Source organism: Dermacentor albipictus, chromosome 2, assembly GCF_038994185.2.
Source record: "Dermacentor albipictus isolate Rhodes 1998 colony chromosome 2, USDA_Dalb.pri_finalv2, whole genome shotgun sequence".
Taxonomy (NCBI): Eukaryota; Metazoa; Arthropoda; class Arachnida; order Ixodida; family Ixodidae; genus Dermacentor; species Dermacentor albipictus.
The window spans coordinates 58,379,664-58,403,033 of NC_091822.1; the positions used below are offsets into that span (position 1 = coordinate 58,379,664).

The following is a 23,370-nucleotide window of genomic DNA, read 5'->3' on the forward strand; positions in this document are numbered from 1 at the left end:
TGGACTTTGTACAAGTGAACGCAAACTGCCACCACCCATCTTATGTAAGCATAAAAGACGTGACATCTGCAATGCTCTTTAATAATCGACCAGCAGCTAGAGAACCATTCTCTCTGCGCATTAGAAAGCTTGCTGAGGAAATGCCAGTTCCAATCCTTCAGCAAAACCTGGTGGTGCCAGTTAAGCCATTTCTGCCATGGCATTGGACGCCCTTGAAATGTGATACGTCATTCGTAGAGGTGATGAAACACGTCCCAGAGGCACATATTCGAATATATTTCTTGGAACTTCAATTGAAGTACTCGTGCATAGAGTTTTACACTGACACTTCTAGGTCACATGCCGTCGTGTTTTATGGTGCAGTCATACCACCCTTCTCCGAATCCGATGTACTGCATCCGGAACCAAGCATATTCAGCACGGAAGCTTATGCAATACTATCTGCTGCTAAACAAATCACGAAAGCAATGCTGCAGAAAGCCATTATATACACGGACTCTCTAAGCGTCGTAAAAGCCGTAATGTCCCTGCGCAATCATCCAAACCCTGTATTTACCAAGCTTTATTGCGGTATTTGCGCATCGTAGTCATTATATGCTGGGCACCTGGATATAGGGGCATTGAGGGTAATCCCAGGTGGCACGTCATGTCGGGCCACGCTTGCGGACGTATTGGCAGTTCCTGACCCAATGACGGCCTAAGATTAACAGCGTGGTTCCAATAATGGCAGTGCTATTCTAATTCCTGGCCCAATGATGGCCTAAGGTTAACAGCGTGGCGCGAATATTGGCTGTGCCATTCTGATAGAGATCCAACGTTGCCCCCCCCCCCACATTACATAGTCAGTAAATATTCGTACTGCCGTTTAACAAGGCGGGAATTATTGGACTGACTTTTATGCAGATTTGCCAATATTAGCTACTAGTTGGCTTTCTTTGGAGGACATTGGCCCGTAATAAGCCAATTTTTGCCTTGTTGGTTTTTAGTGCTCTACGACTTGCTGAGATTGAACAACATGTTTTGAAAACTAACGCACTGATCACAGGCACACTGCGAAGGAACCAGAAATATGTTTGCAAGCTGGGGAACCACATGTGGTTCTCCCATGTCAACTCCATGCATTGTACACGGCTATTTTTGCACTTCACCTTCACCGAAATGCGCCCCCCTAAAGAGAAAAGCCAGTGCAGAACGTGGCAAGCAGGGGAAGTTGCTTAAAGGGCAAACTAGCCGCTGCTTTATTGATCGTACATGGGAACATGAGCTTTCCATAAAAAGCAAGGGTATTGCGCATTTGCCTGCGCATTGTATATTTTGCTTGTACGGTCCGCGGTTTTGGAGGATCAGGATTCTGAGTAGAATCGAGAATTACAGTGCCACAGAGCTGATGGAACCGTTTTATATTGCATCGAGATGGAGCGCATATGTATTAGTGAAACTATTGTTTGTTTGTTTAGCATACATGGCATGTTGCGGTGACATAATCATCATGCCCTAGTCCAAAATATTTGTTTTTTCGTGCATGTGTAAAAGCTTCTTGCATGAATGCCCCTGACAGAAAGAAAAATAATTGTACGTTTGGGCTTTTCCCTGTCACCTCTCGTATGTGCCTGTATTTGGCACGGCGCATTCCGGATTTTTTTTCGGCCTAGCTTTCCGTCCTTCAGGCACCACTTTCCTCTCCCCCACGCACCCACGAGAGCCTGGTCAACGCTAGCAGTCAAGAGATCAGACAGCTACAAGCTGCTGTGTCGAATTGGCTGCTCTCGTAGGCACGGGAGAACGCGGTGGGGTCATGATTGTCCTGCTTGTCTCCCTCGGTCGCTGCCACCCAAAGGACGCGGTCAGGATAGGTCCAGCGGGGGGAAAGTGTGGCGTTTACGCCGTTTTCTTCATTCAACCTTTCCTTTTATCCTTTCCTTCTATGCATCGCTAGCACACCGACTGGGTGCAACAGCGCCTGAGTGCTTGCAGTCTTGTCCGTTCTTGTGAGCGCACTCCTATCTTGAAAAATGCTCGCTTGCAGTCATCATACCTACTGAGAAGCCTACATCTTGAAATACGCAGCAAAGTGGCCATGAATTTCTTGAGTGTCAGAATTAATATAGGCGAAACAACTAGAAAAAAGTCAGCGCTGGTGGCCACCGTCATTGAAGTGGGATAAACTCGGATACACAAAAGCATGGATCTTACAATGGTGAGTGCATTTGTTTTGCGCATGTTCTAAGTTTTATAAGCAGCAATATCACCCAAGCGATATCACGCGGTATATATATTACTGAAACAGCCCTGGCTAATGTTCAGTGCCTGTAATTACATGCTATTTTTATTCGCAGCCTTTGAATAGTGCCCGGAGTAAAACATGTGTAAATCTCTGTGAATTTCACCCAAATTCCAGGACTCTTATTTTATCAAACCAGGCACGCTGCCTGATCCTGCTAGTCATACCGAGGAACCACGCTTCTTCTCACTGTTCTAGGTCAAGCATCATTCCCAGCCGGCAGTATTTCTTTCTTTTCGTATAATAAACGCCTATTTTGCTAGTTTCCTGACGGAAGTTCTCGGATTCCACATTAAAAATTTCGCACGAAGGTCGCATTGTGTCTACACACTCTTAAACTAGGCATCTTGTGCTGTAGCAGGCTTCGCTGCCATTTTTTTAACTATACATTGCTACGCTGACTTGGTGTGGGGTCCTGCGCATTTTATGCTTGTTCTAAATATTCTCTGTTACACTTTCTACGAAATATGCCATATATGTCGAAATATTAAAAAGCGTTACCTGACAAATTTCTTGCAATAAAGTTTATTGATTCACCGCTTCGAACTCTCTGCTCAAACTTCTTGCGGTATGGCGATATTTTAAATTAATACACTGCCACATACATTTGTTATACCAACATCTCTGATAATATTTCTTTTTATTTTACAGTGCGAGTATCTCCTCCAAGTAATGGGGAAGTCGCTATGGGATATGGTAGCAATTTCAACGAAACCATCGCATTATCGTGGTCCTCGGGGGCCGGACCAGCCCGCCGTCGTCCAAGCACTGACCAACGAGCCTACCGACGTCAGCTCTCTGCCCTGAAACCCCTGGCCAGCCCACCGTCCTCGGCCTCTGGCCCAATTCCTATCCTGAGGGCAGTGCGTGTAAATAAACTGTTTGAAGATAACCGAGCGTCACCCATCTAGGTCCAAGAAAAATGCCTGTTTGTTAAAATTTATGCGCAAACAAACTGTCATAAAAGTCAATTCCAGTATTCTTTTATTGTTATTTGCAAGTATAGAAAACTTCTGCTTCTTGACATAGTATCTTTTTGTCGAGCTTTCCTAGCTACTATTGAGAAGACGGTATGGGGACAATTGCTATAAAAATGGCGCTAGCAAAAGGTTTGCGGTAAGAATGGCTGCGTACTGTAGAGCCAGCGTATCTAAAGTATTCATCATGCAAAGGGCATTGGCTGAAAGCTGACATTAATAATGGCAACGAGATGGCTCAACACTGCACCTACGCTGGCCGCACAATGGCTGCTGCATTGGCATAACATTGGTCTAATCTTGTCTTTAACGCTGGGCCAGCATTGCATTATGTTGCACTTTGCCAATATGCCAACATTGGTCTAATATTGGTACCGATTTTTGCCAGCATTGGGCCATGGTTGGACCATTGTTGGTGTGCTGCCTGGGATATGCTGGCTGACCAAATTGCCACATCAATTGCATCACAAAATATCCATCCTACAACTGCTATAACTGCCTTAGATCTAAAGCCTTTCATCAGAAAGAAACTCAGAAATGCTTCCAGCGCTTATGGGATGCTCAAACAAATAAGCTTCACTTGATTAAGCCAAAACTAGGTTATTGGCCCTCCGCAACGACAACACGACGAACGGATGTCCTATTCTGTCGTCTCAGTGTAGGACACGGTTATGCCGCAAACAGTTTTCTGCTAACTGGAAACGAACCACCAGCCTCCGGTAGATGCGGTGAAAGGCTCACCGTCCTCCACGCCCTCCTGGAGTGTGGGGAAGCCGAAACAGAGAGAACAAAACACTTTCCGCTAGCATGTATACTGGCAGCTCATCCCCCTTCATTCTGTAATATTTCTTGGTGCAGAACCGTTGTTTGACACCAGAGTAGTTCTAAGTTTCTTAAACGATGTTGTATTACATGTTGTTAGCCCTACGAATTTGTAGCACACTTTGTACTGCACATGCCTTCAGGCACTTCCGTTTCAACGGCTCTCTTAAGGCAGTAGTGCTTCTTGCAAACGTTTGGCCTTATGTATTTTAAAATATTGCCACCATATCACAATGTAGCTATGCGTTCTTAGTACTCACGATTAGCCATTGCCACAATTGTATTATGTATATCTTTTACGCACATTACAGAGATCGCTCTTAGGCCATTTTACAGCTACTTCACACCAGCTTTTCGGGATTCATCTACCCACTGCAAATTCATCAACACTGACCTGGCGCTCTTTGGTGATGATCGGCCCTTGCGCCATAAAACAACAAATTCATTCATTCATTCATTCATTCATTCATTGTGAATATTGAAAGAACAACACAAATAAGACATTCTCAAAAAGAATTGCTGAAAATATTTATTGGTTCTAGAGTTGCAATGGTGAGCTACATCTAATACACTAGGCGCATGGGGTTTCATTGGCTAGGGCACTTGTCAATGGCTGTTACCTGCTTGTATGTCATTTTTGACGCACCATTTTCTGAGATAGCAAGAACTCGTGCAGTTCTCGCATATCCATGACGCCCGGATATGACGAAATCGGCATCGCTGCTGTCTTCCAATTTTCTCGGGGTAGTGACCGTTACCTTCCGCCATAAGGATCCACACCACATATACGATGAGCAAAACGAGAACATGGTAAAAGTGGTAGCCAATGTTTCGACAAGTGAACTTGTATTTTTGAAGGCGACATATAATATATATGAGGTATATATATATATATATGTATATATATATATATATATATATATATATATATATATATATATATATATATATATATATAAGTATATATATACATATATATATATATATATATATATATATATACACACATAGGGTGTAGAGGGGAGTGGGGGTAAGGCGGGTGGGTGCGCCAACGACCGTGTGTGTGTTAGCGGCGAGGGTGTACATTTGAGAATAAAGGAGGCACAATAATATGCACAATATTATGCACAAGGCCAGTTATACGACCATGTGCCAGCCGCCGTGTCAACGGCCGTGTGCACAGCACCCCTGTATTGCTTCTCTGGAGGGCGTGGAGTATCCTGTCTCTGAAAGAGATAATAAAAGGAGCGTCATAAAACGGTGCTAGTGTAAAAAATACAGAAATAAAATAAATATATAAATAAAAGAACAAAGAAGAGAAAGAAGAGGGAAAGAACACTAAGCAACCGAACTAAGTGTTGTTGCCTATTGGCCTCGAGCTCCACTACTGGAAAAGCTGCCACCACCATCGGCATGACGTGCTATTAGGGATCACGTGGACATAGCGGCCGCGTAGGCTGCTTCGGGAGAACCGAAGCGAGCGGAAAACGAGAGTTTAAATTCCCTCGTATGCTTCGGTCCTCATTTAGTGGCGAGATTTTCCCGCTTCGAGTGTCTCCTTTACAACGCTTGAAACCACTACAATAGGTAGTAGCTGCCTTTGAAGGCACGGAACATGGTAGGCTATTACTCGGTGCCGCAGTGCCAGACGTACGCAACGGAGCCCGGTGTCGGCCTTATTCACACGTAGCCGCAGGACAAGAAGCTGCGTGAAGCTTGGCTCGCGATACATAAAACCGGCAAACAGTGATCCGCTACAACTCGGGTATGCAGCAAGCATACCCGAGTACGCGAGGAAGATTTCTGCTACGGCGCCGGGTCTGCGATGTTCGGAAAACGCGCGCTGAAACGCTCGCCCGAGTCCGCTGCCTGACAAATGTCATGGCGGTTTGGTCTATGAACTTGTCGATGCTATAGATACTGGCAAGTTCACTGTAGTGGGGAGGGAGTGGTAAGAAGCACATTAAAAAAAAGCATGGCATATGGTCATGTTTGTGTTATGAATTAATGGACTGTATTACAAAAAAGAAACAGCGGGAAATCGCATGCTGAGAACACCGATAAACGTACAGTGCGATGCAAGTCGAGAAATAATACTAAAAAATCCAAGAATTTAGAAGAAACAAAAATTGAATTGTCGCGCCGGCACGTCACAGTCCCCGTAGGCGTCGAAGTCTCTACAATGAATATATTTTTGACCAGCTCTGCTAGCGCCCACACAACAATGGTTGCTTGCATGCTGTCAAATGCTCATATTTTGCGGCCTAAAGCTCACGGCACGGTGCGAGAGCGCGCACGCGGCGAAAGCGAAACAGTGCGCGGACAGGCATGCAGACGCGCGCAGTCGGTCGCTGCGAATGTGTGCGATCGCTGCATTGAGGCTTCATTCTAGTACGCTCCATTTAGTTATAAACACTATAAAAATATATTTCACATAGTTCGCTTTCAGAGTTTACCTACCTTTCACGCAAGAAACTCGTTCGGGAGGCTCCATCGCGGCGACCGCGCGCAGTGGCGTTCACTGTGAATATTCGGTAAAGAGATCGCGTCTGTAAACAATTCTGTGATTTCAGTTTGCCCAAGATTATTAGTCAGACAGTAAAAAACTTCTCTCGTTTCGAAAGTACTTACAGAAATCTCCGGGAGAGCTCGTGCGTGGTGTTTTCAGTGAGCGCTGACAGCAAAACCTATGAGGAGCGCGCCGCGTGATCCCTCATGCTACGCCAGCGAGGCGTTTCCGATAGATGGCGACTCCGTAACTCCTCATCACCAATAGCTTGAAATTTAGCATATCGAATATATTCTCAAGCTCGGTTGAAATGTTTATGCCTATAGGTTGCAATGTCTTGAACTTTGGAATAATGTATGATTCTCCGTATTTTGTTTCTCGTTCAGAGTGGAAATTTGACAGTAAGCTGTAGAGTTCATGAAAGTAAGAACCTGGTTGGTTGAAATGCTCGGCGATGGCTTCAGGAGGCTCTTTAGCTGTGTCGGCGCGATGTCCAATTAATCTGGCGTTCACAGATCTCCCGTTTCACCTATATATTGTCGCTTACATAAGGAACATTCAAGCGTATAAATCACATCTGTACTTGTACAAGTAAAGCGAGTTTTCTCTTTGTGTGTATAAGTAATTGCGGTGCTTTTAATTGTAACGTCACTTTGAAGGTGCCTGCAGGTTTTACACCTGGGGTGACAACATGCTTTTATTACGGGGGAATGATGTTGACTGAATTTTGCCTACAATAAGATGTCTGTTGCGGCGGTCGCTGACACTTGGTACATCCGTGAACGCTTTTATGAGACGCTCCTTACTTGATAATATTGAGTGGTATTTTCTTAGGATGTTCTTCATGTTTGGGGAGAACTTTGTTGCTCATCGTCCTCAATTTTCATCTGCCGTCTTGCCCGTGTTTTCCCCAAACCACATATAGTAATATCCAGCAAGCATGGCAGTGGCAACGTCGACATTTGGAGTGCAGTTAAAGCGTCTTCAGTAATGCAGTTTCAATGAAGTTGTTTTGGCGGAACATTGTTACAGGCCTCGCTAACTTACACTGATCGCAGGCGTAGTTCTCGGAGAAAGTATCGGTGCTGTCGTCGCCTTCCTGCTTATGCTCATCTTAGGTTGGTTGTGGCGGCACATTTGCAGTAGCCGTATTCTCTACTATGTTTGCTGCACTCTCAACTGCATCTAGAACATCCAGATATGAATTAAACAGCAGACTGTACACTTTGTTAGGGTGTGTGTGCGAGCCCTCTGGGTACAGGAGAGAAAATAGCCAGAGCGTAGTATACAATTTTTTTAATACGTGGGGATGCGAAACCAAGTGTACTTGTTCTAGTACAGTGGGCGCTTGTGGGTTATCATGGACAACCACAGTGCATTGAATCTGCATTTTTTATTTGTCCTTACACTCGTATTCACCAAAAAGAACCAATTTACTTAAATTTACACTTTATGAACTGCTCGAAGCTGCTGATGTTCGGATTCGTAGCCTTTCCTTGAAAAGTGGGCGTAGCGCTAATTTTCCTTCAAATGCATGACATCGGCAAAAATAAATGGTGACCTGCGTTTAAGGCTTTCGCAATCTTGTAATATTGGTGCAATATGTAAAATAAACTTAGGGCCAAACAATTCAATATTCCTTACCCCAGTAAGGAAGCCTTCATTGCGGTGAGGCTACGTTATGTAACTCTGAAAGCTTCCTCACTGAGGGGTCCGCGGTGAAGGCTTCCTTAGTGCTTCCTCAGCATAAGGTAGCTCCAAAGCTACCTTCATGCGTCCTTACGACGCTCCTGGCCTTGAACAAGCGCTTCACCTCACTGCTTAACCACGTGACCTTGCGTGAGCTTGCGCATGCGCGCTGTCGCCCACCTGCGGAGAAGCGCGAACGTCTTGCCAGGCATGTTCGCTGCAGGCACGCGTGCGGCATGAAAGCGTTGCTAGGCGTTGCTAGGCGTTGTACGATGCCGGCGTGCCAGCGTTGATGGAGCACATCAAATTTTGCACTGTAATGCCCTACATTTTTTTTAAGTTTAGTATACAAAACTAGAAGAAAGAGTCCACGCTTCTCTATATTAGCTCTTCAATTTAAAGATTGTGCGACGATACAACATTTTTTATTGAATAATGGTGTTCGCGTAAAGCTTTTAAGAGATAACCTCAAACCCAGGCATGCGGTAACCGCTCCTTACGTGAGGACGGGTGAAGGGAGCTTTCAGAGTACGCTTGCTTCCTTCATCGGTCCTTCGCTGTAAGGAGGCCTCATGTAAGCTTAGGAAGCGCTCGAAGGAAAGTAACGTTTTATTGTTTGGGCCTTAGTGTTTTCACGACAGGAATACCGCATAATATATTTTATTTTGTGCAGTGGTGTACAAGCTCACTACTCATACTTCTTGGAAGCGACAAAAATGCAAAAAAAAAAATCGGGAAGCTGCGCATTGACATGAGCGCACAGTCAGCGGTAGCCTCCCAGTCGTAGCGCAAGTGCTGCGTCTATGGCGCGTGACAGCACAGCCGAGAGCCCTTTGTCGTTGCGCAGGGAGAGCAGCACTAGGCAGAGCACGGCAGCAGCGGACAGGGACACCAGGCACCAGACACCCGCAGATGCAGCGCGCTGACGCGCGAAGGCCTGCTGCCATTCCTCGTCCTGCTGCGGGTCACCGCCTGCGCAGTAAGCAACGTAAGTGACCGAGGTAGTTGCGAACGAGAGAAAGATATTTAAGGGCAGAAAGGCGGAAAGGTCGGCCTGAGTGAAGTGCCTCTAGCTAGCTGCGAATCTCTTATAAACACTGCGCAACGGATGATAATAAGAAACAACGAACGAACACAAGCGCTCTTTGAGCCAGAAGTCAGATTTCGGGTTGGTTCGTTCTATTTTAAAGCGAACCTTTCTTTGCCTGTTCCTTCAATTTTTCCTGTGATGCTGCTTCTGTTGTGGGCTGCTGTGGCTGCTGCTGTCCCGCACACCACGTCGGGGCCTGGTTCAGAGCATGTACATAGATGACAGGCGCGAGTAAGAGAGGAAAGGCGACGGGAGGAACTCGTTTTCACCCCACCGCGTCAAATGTGCGCAATGCCCTCTGGAGCTCTTTGGTCGTCGTCACATTAGCCGCTTGATGGCTGTAATTATCCGTGGCTCTCCTCAGAAGGATTGCACAAACTGCAGCGCTTCCCTCTCTGCTAACGTGTGGGGCAAGAGGGGACTCAGAACTGTAGAGAGGAGAAGGAGAGGGAGAAGACCCAGTTGTCGTGCAAAAGAGAGGGGAGGTGACGTGAGAAGGCAAGCAAACCACACTAGTGCATGATAGCGGTATCGGGGAAACAGGGTAAGCTTAAGTTCAAGGTATGGTACAATACGTTGCTGCTATTTCTGAAAAATAAACGCCATGGAACTATGTCAAGCTGGCAACTTACGCTGGGCGTGCAGAAGCACAGCCGCATTAATCAAAGCGCACCGCAGGGTCCAGGAGACACCATGGAAGCGGTTGACGGTCAAATCAATACTTCTGTGCCCGTCGCATGAGATTTGCGCCTATGGCATTGCTAGAGGTCGTGGATTTGATCCCAATAGTGCCAGCCTAATTTCTACGGAGGCGAAATAGAAAACGCACGTGCACTTAGATTTTGGGACACGTTAAAGAACATCATGGTGCGAAAAATTGGAGGACGCTTAAGCTTCGCCTTTAAGAGTGGAATGCGACAGCGTTCCCGTCGACCCGCCAAGGGGTATAAGAGAATGCGCTACGGCACAGCGATCACTTACGAGGCGCCCAGCATCGGACTTAGCGCCCACCTATCACGCGGTGAGCGTCGAGCAACGCAGCGTTCGGCGCGGCAACGAAACGTGCGCCTGAGCGAACGGAACGAACCAAAGAACTCGGTGTCTCGGAGAGGAAATGATCTACGCCAGCCAAACGTCGTGATCGGCACGGGCAGAGAGATAGATAGATAGTAATCTAAAGAAAGGAAGGGCGCTTGATTCTGCAGCCGGAAGCACGGCGAAGCGTCGTCAGGGGAGAGGGAGTCGGCACCGCGACGAGCCTGGCACCGGTCCCAATGCGCGCGCGGCGCGCCTCCTGTCGTGGCAGCGCCGTACATTGAGAGGAGGGGGTCTTCTGTGTTTGCCGCAAGACGGCTCTGCGTGTGCGGAAAGCGCAGAAGAAATGCAGCGGAAACGCACTTCGCAACTCGTGTAATTGCGACTTCTGTAAGTTACATGTTCATAATTACCGATATACACCGCAGTATAACTTTCCACGGCTCTTTTCGAAGGCAACACCACATTCACTAGAGGCGCGTTTGCACCGCTTGGAAGCATCGAACTCGTGGCTGAGTGGTAGCGTCTCCGTCTCACACTCCGGAGACCCTGGTTCGATTCCCACCGAGCCAATCTTGAAAGCTGCTTTTTATTTATGAAGGGTCTGCCGTGATTTATCGCTCACGGTCAACGCCGCGGACGCCGACACCCGACGCCGACGACACCGGCTTTTCTGCGACACGAGCTCCTTAACGCTATCGCGTTAAAATGAATCCGAGGTCCGCCACTACGGCTTGCCTCATAATCCTAGTGTGGTTTTGGCACGTATTGCCCCCATAATCCAATTCAAGTGTAATACTTCTGCCACAATGCGATGTGCCATGTGAGGCAATGACAACGCTCAACCTTCCCAGATTATAAAATATGGCGCAGAAAAACGCCTCATGAAAACACCTCTCCCTATGTGTTCTGTGTTTTACGCAGACAAAAAACAGTCTTACATCAACTCAACACCCTCTTAATAGCCTAAACGTTGAACAAATTGAGCTTTAGCCATCAACATCACCGCTAATTATCGTCAATCAATGTATCTAGCACGGAAACATTCGCTTACATAGATTCCCACAGGCCGTGGGATTTGCATAGTTTATTTTTTGGTCCACCGTCCGCTCTTGCGTTGTTAATATATTAAGGAGTAAGTTTGGGTAAAATAAAGCTTAACCGGTGTTTATAATGGCCGGAACGCAAAAATGCACCAGGATGAAATTTTCGGCTGTGAGCCGAAACAGGGGCCGTAGTTTATCAACAATGCTGTCATCGGGACAGCCATTCTTCTTGGTGAAACACGCAAATAAAGAAGCCTAACTTCAGGGTAACGTGACTGTAGACGCAATGATAGATGTTTGCATTGGTGGACCCCTCTTTCTAAATACTAGAGTTTTTTTTTCTTCTCTCCTTGACCTGGTAGATTTTTTGGTACGCGGGCATATTTCACACTGCCCTACTGATCGAGTTTTTCATTGCCCGCTGCTCTGTGCCCTGCATAATCGCTTTCCATTCACAGTGTCGTCTGTCTGGTCTGTGGGTTGGCATTTTGCCGACGGAGCAACGATTTCTGTGTAATCAGATGTTTTCTTATTGCCACTTATTCAATTTAGTACAGTTAACGTTTGCCATTTGGGAGGACTGACAGGCGTGTTGTGTTTGGTATCGAAAATCTTTGCGGCAGCAAATGACAAAAAGACGACGACGACAAGCACACAACAGAATAATTTTCGTCCTGCTTATACTAGCCCCTCGGGAAATCAACAAAATGTAAACTATGTATACAAGCGTCATTGTCACACCACGAAACAGAGTCTTAGCTTTAGTGGCAAAGAGAACACGTAATTTAGTTTTAGTGAGCGCTACAATATTTTCTAAAATTTTCTGCATTGCCATTTGTTGGGCGTGTTTACCAACACGCCGAACGAAGCTTTTCTGCTTCCTAATCTAGTCTAAGGGCGCCACAATTTCAACCCAACGTACACGCAGGCCTCATTATAAGATTGAAGTGGTAGAGGGCTAAATTAGACATAGTTGTACTTTGTGCCTTTTGAAAGAGTGAAGTGCTTCTATTCTAACTGATCATAATTTTGAAGTTCTGTGCTTTCCGGACTTTGCTGTCAGCTGTGGTTTACAGCTGCCACTGTTATGTCTGACAACGACATTCGTAATCTTTGGGTGCTTGCCACGAAGCAGCCACTTGAGCAGCACCCTTCTATTGAGGACGAAGGCCGACGCCGTCTCTTGGTGGGTCAGCAAAGAGGAGACAGCAGCCATGGCGTGCCGCTGCAGCTGCAAACATTTTCAAGGCCCGGCTTCTCAACTCGCTCCAAGCTGACCATCATGGAGAGCCCACTAATTGAAGCAAGGGGCCGACATCGACAGCTTCCGTGAGAACCGCGTGGGCCTTTGTTTCTCGACTGTCCCATCATAAGAGGGTAGGCGGATTCGAAGATTGTACTTCGAAGGCGGAGTCCATGGAAACTGGTGCAACCCCTCTTATTGGCCGAGACATGGTCAGCAAATTACCCCCTCTAGTCATCCAGGGAAAAGGACTATTTTAAATCAGGTTATTTGCGGTCGAATGAGTGCGATATGCGTGTGCTCAGAGATGTAGTGAGAGCAGACACGTAAAGTACTCCAACCTGGGGTGTGCTCTTGTGTCCACGGAACATTGTGAGCTCTAAATTGCAAATATGTAAAAAAAATATGTTTTGTTTGCTTCCAACTCCCGACGTCGTCTCCTCATCAACAAGCAACTATCGACCACAGAAACAAACGACGGCGTGAGTCCACTTGACCAGCCTAGTGCGACGCTCCGGTATAGCACATGCCAACTACCGTGCTCTAGGCGCTCTGGTGGCTTAGACAATGGACCCTCTATGCGACACCTGAGTCCGAACAACGGCTCCGGAACTGGATAATCCCACTACCCAAACCACAACACGTGAAGTTTGTCCCCCTTACGTATTGATCGCCGCACAATGTCATCAAAAGCCGTATTGATGGTCTGCCCTCATGACTCGTACCATAGCCCTCGATTTCAACGGGATATGGTACAGCAGCCGGTGGAGATAAAGAAGAATTGCAGCGCTTACTACATAAATATTTCTTATCTGGTTTCGAAAAGAATACCTCCTGGCATGTTTCGTCTTACCCAGTTCGACGTCCGTGTCATCGAGAGGTGAAATGCTGCTGTGACAGCCTTCGCTGCCCACGTGGGTGCCACTTTCGCTTTCTTCTGACGACGGGTCATCGTCGATGCCGATGGTAGTGGGTGATTGCGAGTGCAAACGGACCTCAAAGCCTTCGACTTTGACGACAGAATTCGGCTGGTCTGCCGCCATCTTCTGCCTCTTCTTCTTGTCCTTCCGAAGCATTATGAACAACATAACTATATCTTTTTAAATAGCGCATACCCACTGTGGTGGCAAAACAATGAACCGTATGAGCCGGTGTGCTGATCATGGTGTAGTTAAATTTTATTGTGCTAGAAGTCGTTGCTCAAAAAACATTCAATGTTTATTTTTTTTGACTGCAGGCATTTTAGTTGTTTTGCTTCTGGGTAGTTTTTACTACATCAAGTGTGGCTAATCACCGTTGGGGGCATCAGCCATGATTTGAGGACACAACAAAAGTAAAACCAGTTCTACACAGTAGAAGCGGTAAAACAGCGAAGCTGGTGGTCTCTTTTCTTGTGTTTGAACTCACGCTTAGCGCGATTTTCATGGAAGTCTTTTGTTTCGTTGTCGTCGTTTTTCTAGATTCGAGCTTCGGGCTGCTGAGCACGAGATCTCGCGGGATTGAATCGCGGCCACGGCGGCAGTATTTCGATTAGGGCGAAATGCGACAACACCCGCGTACTTAGATTTAGGTGGACGAAATTCCCGGCTGGCCGAAATTTCTAGAGTCCTCTACTACGCCGTGCCTCATAATTAGAAAGTGGCTTTGGCGCGTAGAGCCCCATATTTTTTTTTTCAATTGCGTGAGGTTGTGATCAAACCACAATCAGACACATTGGAGCTGTTGCCGCATTCACGGTCGAGGTTTCTCTCTTAAACCATCCACCGGCACCCTCCGTGGGAGGGACCTCTCTGCGTCGACGTCACTGCTTGGCCTCCTTCTCGAAGTTGGGAGTTAGCTTGCCTCTTCTGGCGCTTCGCTTGGGTTGCCTTTTCTTGAAAGTGTGGGTTGGCTTTCCTCCACCGGCACTTGCCTGGCGCATTCCGTTCTCGATCCTCGGTGGTGGCGGCTTCTATCCGCTGGCGCTTTGCTTGCGCTTGCTCCCGAAGCTCGGGATTTGCTCGACAAATGCGCTGCCGCTGTCGTGTGAGCTCTCGTTCACGCTCGCGCCGAACAGAATCTATGAGGCTGAAGGATGTGCGCCGCTGAAACACCTGCTCCTATACCCCTCTCCTCCCCCTCCTATGGCCTATCCCCCATAGTGGGTTGGTGCCATTAACTTGCGCCCCTACGTGACACCGGATGGCATAGACTGTTTAGAGTAGTTCCGCTGTTAAATGTCGGCTTTGCGTGGACGAACGGGAAACAGAACGTAAAAGTAGAATCTTGCAGAACTTTGTTTACTTTTTACAATATATTCTATCCTTATCATGGGTACATAGTGAACATACGATTGCCCTCTTGTAGTAGAAGTAGAAAAACTTCATTGTACGCAGAAACTGGACAGGCGACTACCCCAGTCCCCCAGAGGGGCAGGGGGGCATAGAGTTTCTCACTATATTACCTGGAGGAAAATCTGACGCTGCTGTGCTGTGGTATGCATGGGAACGAATATTGTGGCTTCGGATTGGCATCCTTCTCGGAGAACCAGGACACCTTGAAGACGCGCCTGGCAAGCACCAATCTGTCTGTCACAATGATTAATCATAATCATCATCATCCTCATCATCATCCTGGTTACACCCACTGCCGAGCAAAGGCCTCTCCCATACTTCTCCAACTACCCCGGTCATGTACTGATTGTGGCCATGTTGTCCCAGCAAACTTAATCTCATCCGCCCACGTAATTTTCTGCCGCCCCCTGCTACGCTTCGCTTCCCTTGGAATCCAGTCCGTAACCCTTAATGACCATCGGTTATCTTCCCCCCTCATCACATGTCCTGCCCATGTCCATTTATTTTTCTTGATTTCAACTAAGATGTCATAATCTCACGTTTGTTCCCTCACCCAATCTGCTCTTTTTTTATCCATTAACGTTACACCGATCATTCTTCTTTCCATAGCTCATTGCGTCGTCCTCAATTTAAGCAGAACCCTTTTCGTAAGCGTCCAGGTTTCTGCCTCGTGCGTAAGTACTGGTAAGACACAGCTGTTATACACTTTTCTCTTGAGGGATAGTGGCAACCTGCTGTTCACGATCTGAGAATGCTTGCCAAACGCACCTAATGATTCATTTTCTACTAAAAAACTATGTAAAAATCTATTTTAGCTTTATTATTACACAAAAGCAAGTTTTCTTTCAATATTATAACTTGTTATTGTATGAGCAAATATGTGAAACGTAAAAAGTATCAGCGGGCCGCTAAAGTTGGAGGACAGGCGGCAAGATTCGCGCTCGCTTTGGAACAGTTTGTCGTCTCTTCTTGCTTTTCTTGGCTTCGTTAAGCATTGTAGGTGAACGAACTTTACTGCAAGATGTAATATGGGTGAATGTAAATATTTTATGAAGGTTTTACTTTAAGAATGCGTTATTTGTTTAGCCATAACTACGCTTTAGACAAAGCGACTTACAGAACCAGACAACACAAGCCTCGCACACACATATGCCGTCATTCCCATGACGGCACAACTCCACTTAGGAACTGCCATAGATGATGGCGCGACATTTCTCTCTAGGTGTTATAGTGAGAAACTCTTTGCAAGACGGGTGAGAAAGAGAGTTTGTCCGGCAAGGTGTTTCCCCTATACCCACTGGCATGGGTCATCGGGTCAGGTCATTGGATCAGTCGGAGCTGATCTTGCAGGGCTAGACATCAGTGCCTACAACTGGTTCCATGTGCCGTTTGTTTAGTGTTTTTCTCCGTGTTCTGCACACTGCCACGTGACGCGCAAGAGTATTGGTGTGCTCCACACATCGGACAAGAACGATGCCAATCCGAAGTCACAATATACCAGGATTCCCACGCAGACTACAGCGCAGCAGCTCTATATGCCGAGGTGGATCAGGTGGAGAGAGGATTTATGTTGGTATCCGTCTGTAATCTTCACTCCACTGTTGCCTCCGCAGCACTGTTTACCGTGGGGGACGATGGAGAATATGTTGTTCTATTTTCTCTATACTAATTCAGAATAGTTGTGCAGCAAATTTCTAGGGGTGTATGGTCCTTTATTGCAGAGTCCGGGGTGGCTCGGTGAGTTGCAGAGCCTCCAGCCACCTCGTCCTCAAGCAGGTTCCCGGTGACACCCTCATGCCGCGATGCCCAGGTCACAGTGGGGATATATTCAATCGTGGGGTCCCATCCAGTAGCTACAACTATTCGGAGCGCCTCTGTTCCGATTTTGCCTCTTAGATAGTTTCTGCATGCTCTAATTTTCAGTACTTATAAGCCCGTAAACTATCATAACGAGTTGTATTGATACCTCAAGCAAATTTGTCTGGAATTTTAACCAAGGCCAGCACAGACTTCGTATGAAGAAACGACTGGATACTGGTAATTGCAAAGCATTTGACAGTAAGATGAAAACAAAAATAGCAGAGGCATTGTTTCGAAAATATATTATAAGACATATCAATGGAACTGCTGGCACAGTAGAAGGCTGCCAGGAAACAGTCTCCGCGACAGTGTCTTAATAGCGCCAAGATAAAGTTCGAAAGTTTCTTGCGCAAAGAATTCTCATAGTCTCCAGTGAGACAGTCTAGCGAGAGCGATTACTTTCAAACACGCACAGCGGGAATGAGGTATTGAATTAGGTAACACTTTAGCAATCAGGAGCTTTTACTTCGTACACATTCTTGCAAAAGAAAGCTAAGGTACTGGGCCTTGCGCATGATGCTATAATGAATAAGCACAAACACGGTAAATTTGGAGCACTTTAGCGCGATGTTTATTCTTAATAACAAAGGAAAAACAAAGATGAGGTTAGCTTAACCGCACTTACGACATAGGATAACAGTTATGCTTGTCATTTGGGCCAGTAGTCGTTCAGCGATGAAGAACCGACTGGTCCCGTAAAATCGAGGCGACGCTGCCAGAGAGGATGGACTGTGCACGAATGGGGCTTATGGCTGGAAATTTCAGGAAAAAAGAATTGAGAAACTGTAGGCGGTCTCAGCTCAGTTATATTGGTCTAGTGCTTGCTGCTGCGTACTCTTCATTGTAGTCGCCCCATAGTCAATTTGCTCAGGGTGCATCGTTACAAGGTGCATCGAGAAGCGAGATTATTGAGCTTAGTCGACACAAAATTACATCGGACAGCAGCGACGTTCACATCATGGAACTTGTAGAAAAAACGCACTATAATAATAACGAATGACCCCTTTTTACACCACAGCGGTTCTTCTTGGCGAATTTCAGGAGCTTCCTTCACCCAGTTGCCATAGGCTCTTTTGGCCGTTGCGGCCTGTTAACAATGATTATAATATTGCCAGGACAGCAACAATGAAATTTAAAAAAATTGTATACGACAGAAATGACAACCCAGTTCTCTTTATCTTGTCTTACGCAGCCATGCTCACAATGAAAGAAAACTCGGCAGAAACAATTGGGGGATGATTGTCCAAGAGAAGCGATAACTATGTTCAACCTGCCGACATATGCACTTGTGTATGGTGTGAACGTGTGTGTAACGACACAACAGGACCAGCGCGGAGATAATGGCAAGACGACGACTGCTTCTAGACGATGGTATGACCACAACGTTGTGGTGATGCAGCATGACATCCGCGAACTAACAAGAGTGTGAAGTTCACGACGGCGCAACGACGATTTTGAAGAGACAATGAACTGACGTCGGTGAAGGTGACATTGTGACGATGACGTCAGCATGACGCTGTCGGCAGGAGGGCTACTGAGTGACCTTATGCAGCATGAAGAACGCGGTGTGACGACGGCACGACGCGGTGGCATGACGGCGACGGCAGCGGAATGCCTGCAAGGGACGTGTGTCGAAAGTAAACTTCCACGGAGGCCAGATTCTGCCAGAAGAAAAAAAAAAGGGGGGGGGGGGAGGGCCCAAAGAAGGTATCTTTTCAAAAAAAAAGAGGCCGAAAGCCTCGGTGCAGAGCCGTTGAGAAATTTCTACTTCATTCAAGAGGATTGCTGCAGTAAATTCTTAGTTGTATCTTAATTTTATTCTTTATGATAACATATTTTATTAGTGTCTTTCGTCATTCATTCCTAATTAGCTTTCTAAGACCGCCTGGTTTATATCGAACAGCCTATGTGGACCCATATTTTAAGCAAAAAATCAAACAGACCCTGAGTGGCAAAACTGATGGGCAAACGAGCTGCGTTGAATATCCCAACACGCACGTGGTTTAGGGGCATGACATTGTTTACTGCGAGTGCCAGAAGTAATCGAAGGGCGTTAAATAGATCCTGATTACCATGCGTAATTTAGTTTTCGCATTTCCGGCCGAAGGGTATTTCTGCAGACGTTCTGTCCTTTGTGTGATTTTTATCGTGTGAGTCAAATAATTGCAGGCATATTTCAACGATGATGCCCTTGCTGCGTCGTCGGGTGCCAGAACGACTTGTCCAACACGACCTATGTGGTTTTAGACAGTATCACACCGGACGACACCCGCCGTGGTCGCTCAGTGGCTAGGGTGTTAGGCTGCTGAGCGCGAGTCGAGGGATCGAATCCCGCCCACGGCGGCCGCATTCGATGGGGGCGAAATGCAAAAACACCCGTTCGGTTTAGGGCGTGCGCTAAAGAGCACCATATGGTCAAAATTTCCGAAGTCCTCCGCTACGGCGTGCCTCATAATCGGAAATTGGTTTCGGCACGTAAAACTCCGGACGACACAGCAGAGGCGGATAGGGTCCCCGCAGCTCCTGACGATGTATAACACATGCCGAAGTGGTGGTCGATGTCAGTGCGCTAGTCTCAGCACGGCGATTTTTAATAACATTTTCAAATCAAAATCTGTGCAGATACCAATTTTTTCGTTTGTATCCTCATAATGACCCCTCTGCTCTCACCGTGATAACTGAGAATAGCTGGAAGGCGGTTTCATGCCCCCTTCAATATATGATGTGTGTAGTAAGCACAGAACTGGTAACGTTTACTTCATCCGGAATCGAAAGTTTGCTTGAGCTTTCATTCATGTAACCATCGACGACCTTGTAGAAATGAAAGGCGGACACACCATCTAATGTTGGTTGAAAGTTCTAACACGTGCGCTTGCCTCGTTTAACGGAAGGCACTTTGTCGAAATGCAAGCACCTGACCAATACAACTCTTGTGGAACAAACCCACCTTACTGAGCGTAAGCGCTTAAAGTCGCGTATCACAACGGGCAAGCAAAAAAAAAAAGGTCCCTAGCCTAAAAAATCAGGTAGAACAAAGAACACCGAAGCAACATACTTGAAGGAGCACGAGTAACACAACACGCGTAAAATTGGGAAAGTTTATTGCTTTCTGGCTTTATTTCCTATTTCTTCACGGACACCGCGCTCAGTTTTCGTCATAACTCTGAAGCGCGGGAATCATTGCGGTAGTAGTGGTTTTTGCATGCAACACAACATCGCCACGTTGTGAATTATGGTGCTGTCGCCTGCTAGACATGCAGTAAGCTACAGCTATAAACGTTGGGATACGACAAAGCGGAGCGTTACCAAGAAATGCCAAAGTACATACTATGTCGCTTCTTTCACTTGCCGAGTAACATCGTATCGTCAGTCCTATCAGAGCATGCAACACTTTTGTATTTCAGTCAAATTTCTAAAACTATGAGCTACCAGTTCGCCTCTTACTGTGAAAGTAATCCTATTGTCATCACTGCAGCTTTCTTGCGAAGAGGCCTTAGCCTTAAAACTTGTACAATAAACTGGCGGAAACACCAATGGGGCCTCTCATACTGACAAGTCACAAATCACATCTTCGAAGTCATGAGTCACCAAAAGCAAAAAAATGCCTGCAAGATTCGAATGCTATTGTAGCCTGTAAAGGTGGTGTTGCGTACAGCTCCTCCGACTCAAAAGGCTTATAATAATTTTTAAAATGTGTTTGTATCCACACAGAATTTTAACACAGTAAAAACATACGAAGCCTGACCATCGCACAATTATTAGCCCTGGAAGGTTGCATTTTTCTCTTTTCCCGCAGTAACAGATGCATTCGTATCCTCTTTCAGAAATTTCTTCGTGTCCAAACCATCAGGACACACGTTAGGCGGAAGCCTTTGGCCTGCTCCTGTCGACGGAAGCTTTTCCACGGCGATGTTAAGGCCTCCCATGTTAGTTACCAACGGGTCATTGCCACACAGTTGCGTATTTTGCATGGCGTTTAGATCCGCCGACCCTGAAGGCGCTGCTTCTCTTGCTCTCCCGTCTGTCACCGGCTGTGCTACAGCGCTCACGGAGTCTAGGTGTGGTTTCGTGGTGTCCAACGCCGAAGTATTCGCTCTGGTGGCATCAACCACAACCAATCTTTCATACGTGCCTAATTCATTACTGGACACTGCCGACAGCTGCTGCATTGCGCTTGTGTCATCGGTTAGCGCGACACTCATACATGTGTCGAAATTGCCAATTTCAGGGTTCGTACAAGCAGCTCCGGCGGCGTCATTAACGATAGACGAGGCCGACGGGTGGACAATGTCCTTGCCGGAGTTGCTAGGCCCATCGCGGGTGGCATCCCTGTCGGTGTTCTTCGAGGTGAGTGATTCGTTAGGAGCAACGTAAGACGACGTTGAAGCTACTGAAGTGTCCTCTGGAGTGGGACATGCTGTCTGTGGATGACGCATTTTCTTCCGGCACCCTGCAATCGGCCCTTCCCGTTTGACATGCGCCGCTTTCGTGCGCAATGAGCCTCTGACCTGCCGCGTTATTGCATTGCTCCTCGTAAACCAGGTTCCCCGAAAATGTGGTGTTCGCTCAGATGTCGACGCTTTCCACACCCGATCGACTGTGGTCAAACTGTTGTCGTCAGTCACGCACGTTTCGTAAACAGACCTGCTTTCTTCTGAAGCTGCGTCTAATGAGAGGTCGTATTTTGCGGCCCTGCTGCATGGATAGCTCCCTTCCGGTAGACGTTCGAGGTCACCGCTAGTATGAACTGTAAATAATAATGGGAGTAAAAGGGGAGCACTATAACATAAAGCTCTTCCAATCTTTTCTATTCCTATTATGCAATGAGCCCTCCGCGATTCGTCAAAAACTTTTTTGGGTCACGCCACTTGGTCTGTCTGTCGCGCGACGTCAAAAAAGCATCAATAGCTCCCCATCTGATATGACGTGTACACACTGATTGTTGGTGATTAGAGCGAACAAAAGAAAAATAATTGCTTCACCAATGGCCGTCTGCTATCATTCAAAAGTTTTCGCGCGGCGCTCACATCACTTGATTTTCACACGACTTCACAAAACCGCGGGGTCTCACCGCGTGAAGATAATGCGTGCGCTAGAAAAATGCGCAAATATTCCGAACAATACTGCATTTTTTTCCTGAATAGCCATGCAGTGACTGCGCCATTCCTAAAGGAATAGATAATTGCTGCCCGCCAATCGCTCAGGCACTGACTACTCACACCTGCCGAGTAGTATAGGTTTATTTGCAGATAAAACATTTTGCGTTGCCGAGCCCTTTCGGCGTGTTTACGAGATCGCTCTACCAACTCTTGTTTGCTGAGGACGCATTTTAGCGGCATTCTAAACCTTTCGCTGCACGTATTTCCACCAGCCGCCGCAAGCTAAGTAAGGGGAAACGGACCAATGGCAGAAGCCGGCACCACCCTCTTCATCCGGTTGTCTAGTTTCACTGTGCTAGCTCAGCTCCATCGAAACCCTCTCGACTTGAGCATGCTCCTCGACTGTTGTTATCCAGTCGGATTAGAAAAAAACAGTCAATGTAGGCCTGTTATTTGTTTGGACTGCCAACAAAAGTGACCTCCTATAAACAAGGAGAGCGTTTGATTGGGTTGGTATGACAACGGTGTGGGTGACCACCCGTTGCTTGCGTTGGTGGTTACGTAAATTTGACGTAAATAGATTGGAATAAAAACATATCGGAATAGCTTTACGTTACACGGCGTGTGGTTTTGCTAAACTGAAATTACTGTTATTCGAAGAAACAGCTGAGCATCCACTACGCACTTATGTTATGAAAGTTCACATCTCGCTTCATGTGAATTTTCACATTTAAAATGTCATAAAAATTGCTTCCTCCTGCGAGAACTGTAACAATGCTGTAGGCATCGTTTTTCTATATATGAGACTCCACTACATTATGAGGTGTGCTAAAAACACACCTCATGGAGGAGATCATAATGATGATCATGCTGGGTGTCCAATCTATCATACACCAAGATTTAAAAATATGCCGATGACACGTAGCTAGATAGAACCAAGGTAATGTTGTTTTTCGTCGCTTGGAGGTATTCTGAGTACTTTTTCATTCCGAATAATTACATAATTAGTCGTTATGATTCAATCACCTTCTGAATAGGATTAAATGTGAAGTTTCAAGGAGAAAACTGTAAAGCGACATGAGAACTCGCGTTACGGCTTCCTGTTGCTCATTACGTGCTACATAAAAGTGTGTTTCCAAATGTGAATGCAGCCCGCGAATACACGTGAAGGGCCTCGAGCGACCAGTCGCGCGGCTATTTTGCTTGTATTTGTGGGCTTCTTATATGCTCATCAAAACATTCTTATGTAGCACGTATTGAGCAACAGAAAGGTGTATCAGGAGTTTTTATAGTGGCTTAACAATTTACTCATTGAAAATTTTCATTTAAATAAAATATATCAGAACATGAATAAATAATTAAGACTAATTGTGTAAATAGGCAGAA

At 46.4% G+C, this 23,370-nt stretch overlaps 1 protein-coding gene across 1 annotated transcript; it reads right to left on the minus strand.

Moving 5' to 3' along the window:
• Positions 1-8,922: 8,922 nt before the first annotated feature.
• Positions 8,923-13,751, minus strand: LOC139055416 (uncharacterized). Its single transcript, XM_070532873.1, has 2 exons — positions 13,546-13,751; positions 8,923-9,250 (listed from the first exon to the last, which is right to left on the minus strand). Exons 1-2 carry the CDS (start codon positions 13,733-13,735, stop codon positions 9,042-9,044), a joined length of 399 nt encoding a protein of 132 aa, XP_070388974.1. The 5' UTR covers positions 13,736-13,751; the 3' UTR covers positions 8,923-9,041.
• Positions 13,752-23,370: the final 9,619 nt, after the last annotated feature.

What these genes read in the sequence shown, in the direction of transcription:
- LOC139055416 (XM_070532873.1), bottom strand. Translation starts at nt 13,735, where the DNA reads ATGGCGGCAGACCAGCCGAATTCTGTCGTCAAAGTCGAAGGCTTTGAG. An exon ending in TGACACGGACGTCGAACTGG is followed by an intron (nt 9,251 to 13,545) that starts GTAAGACGAAAC and finishes CTTACTGCGCAG; the next exon opens with GCGGTGACCCGCAGCAGGAC.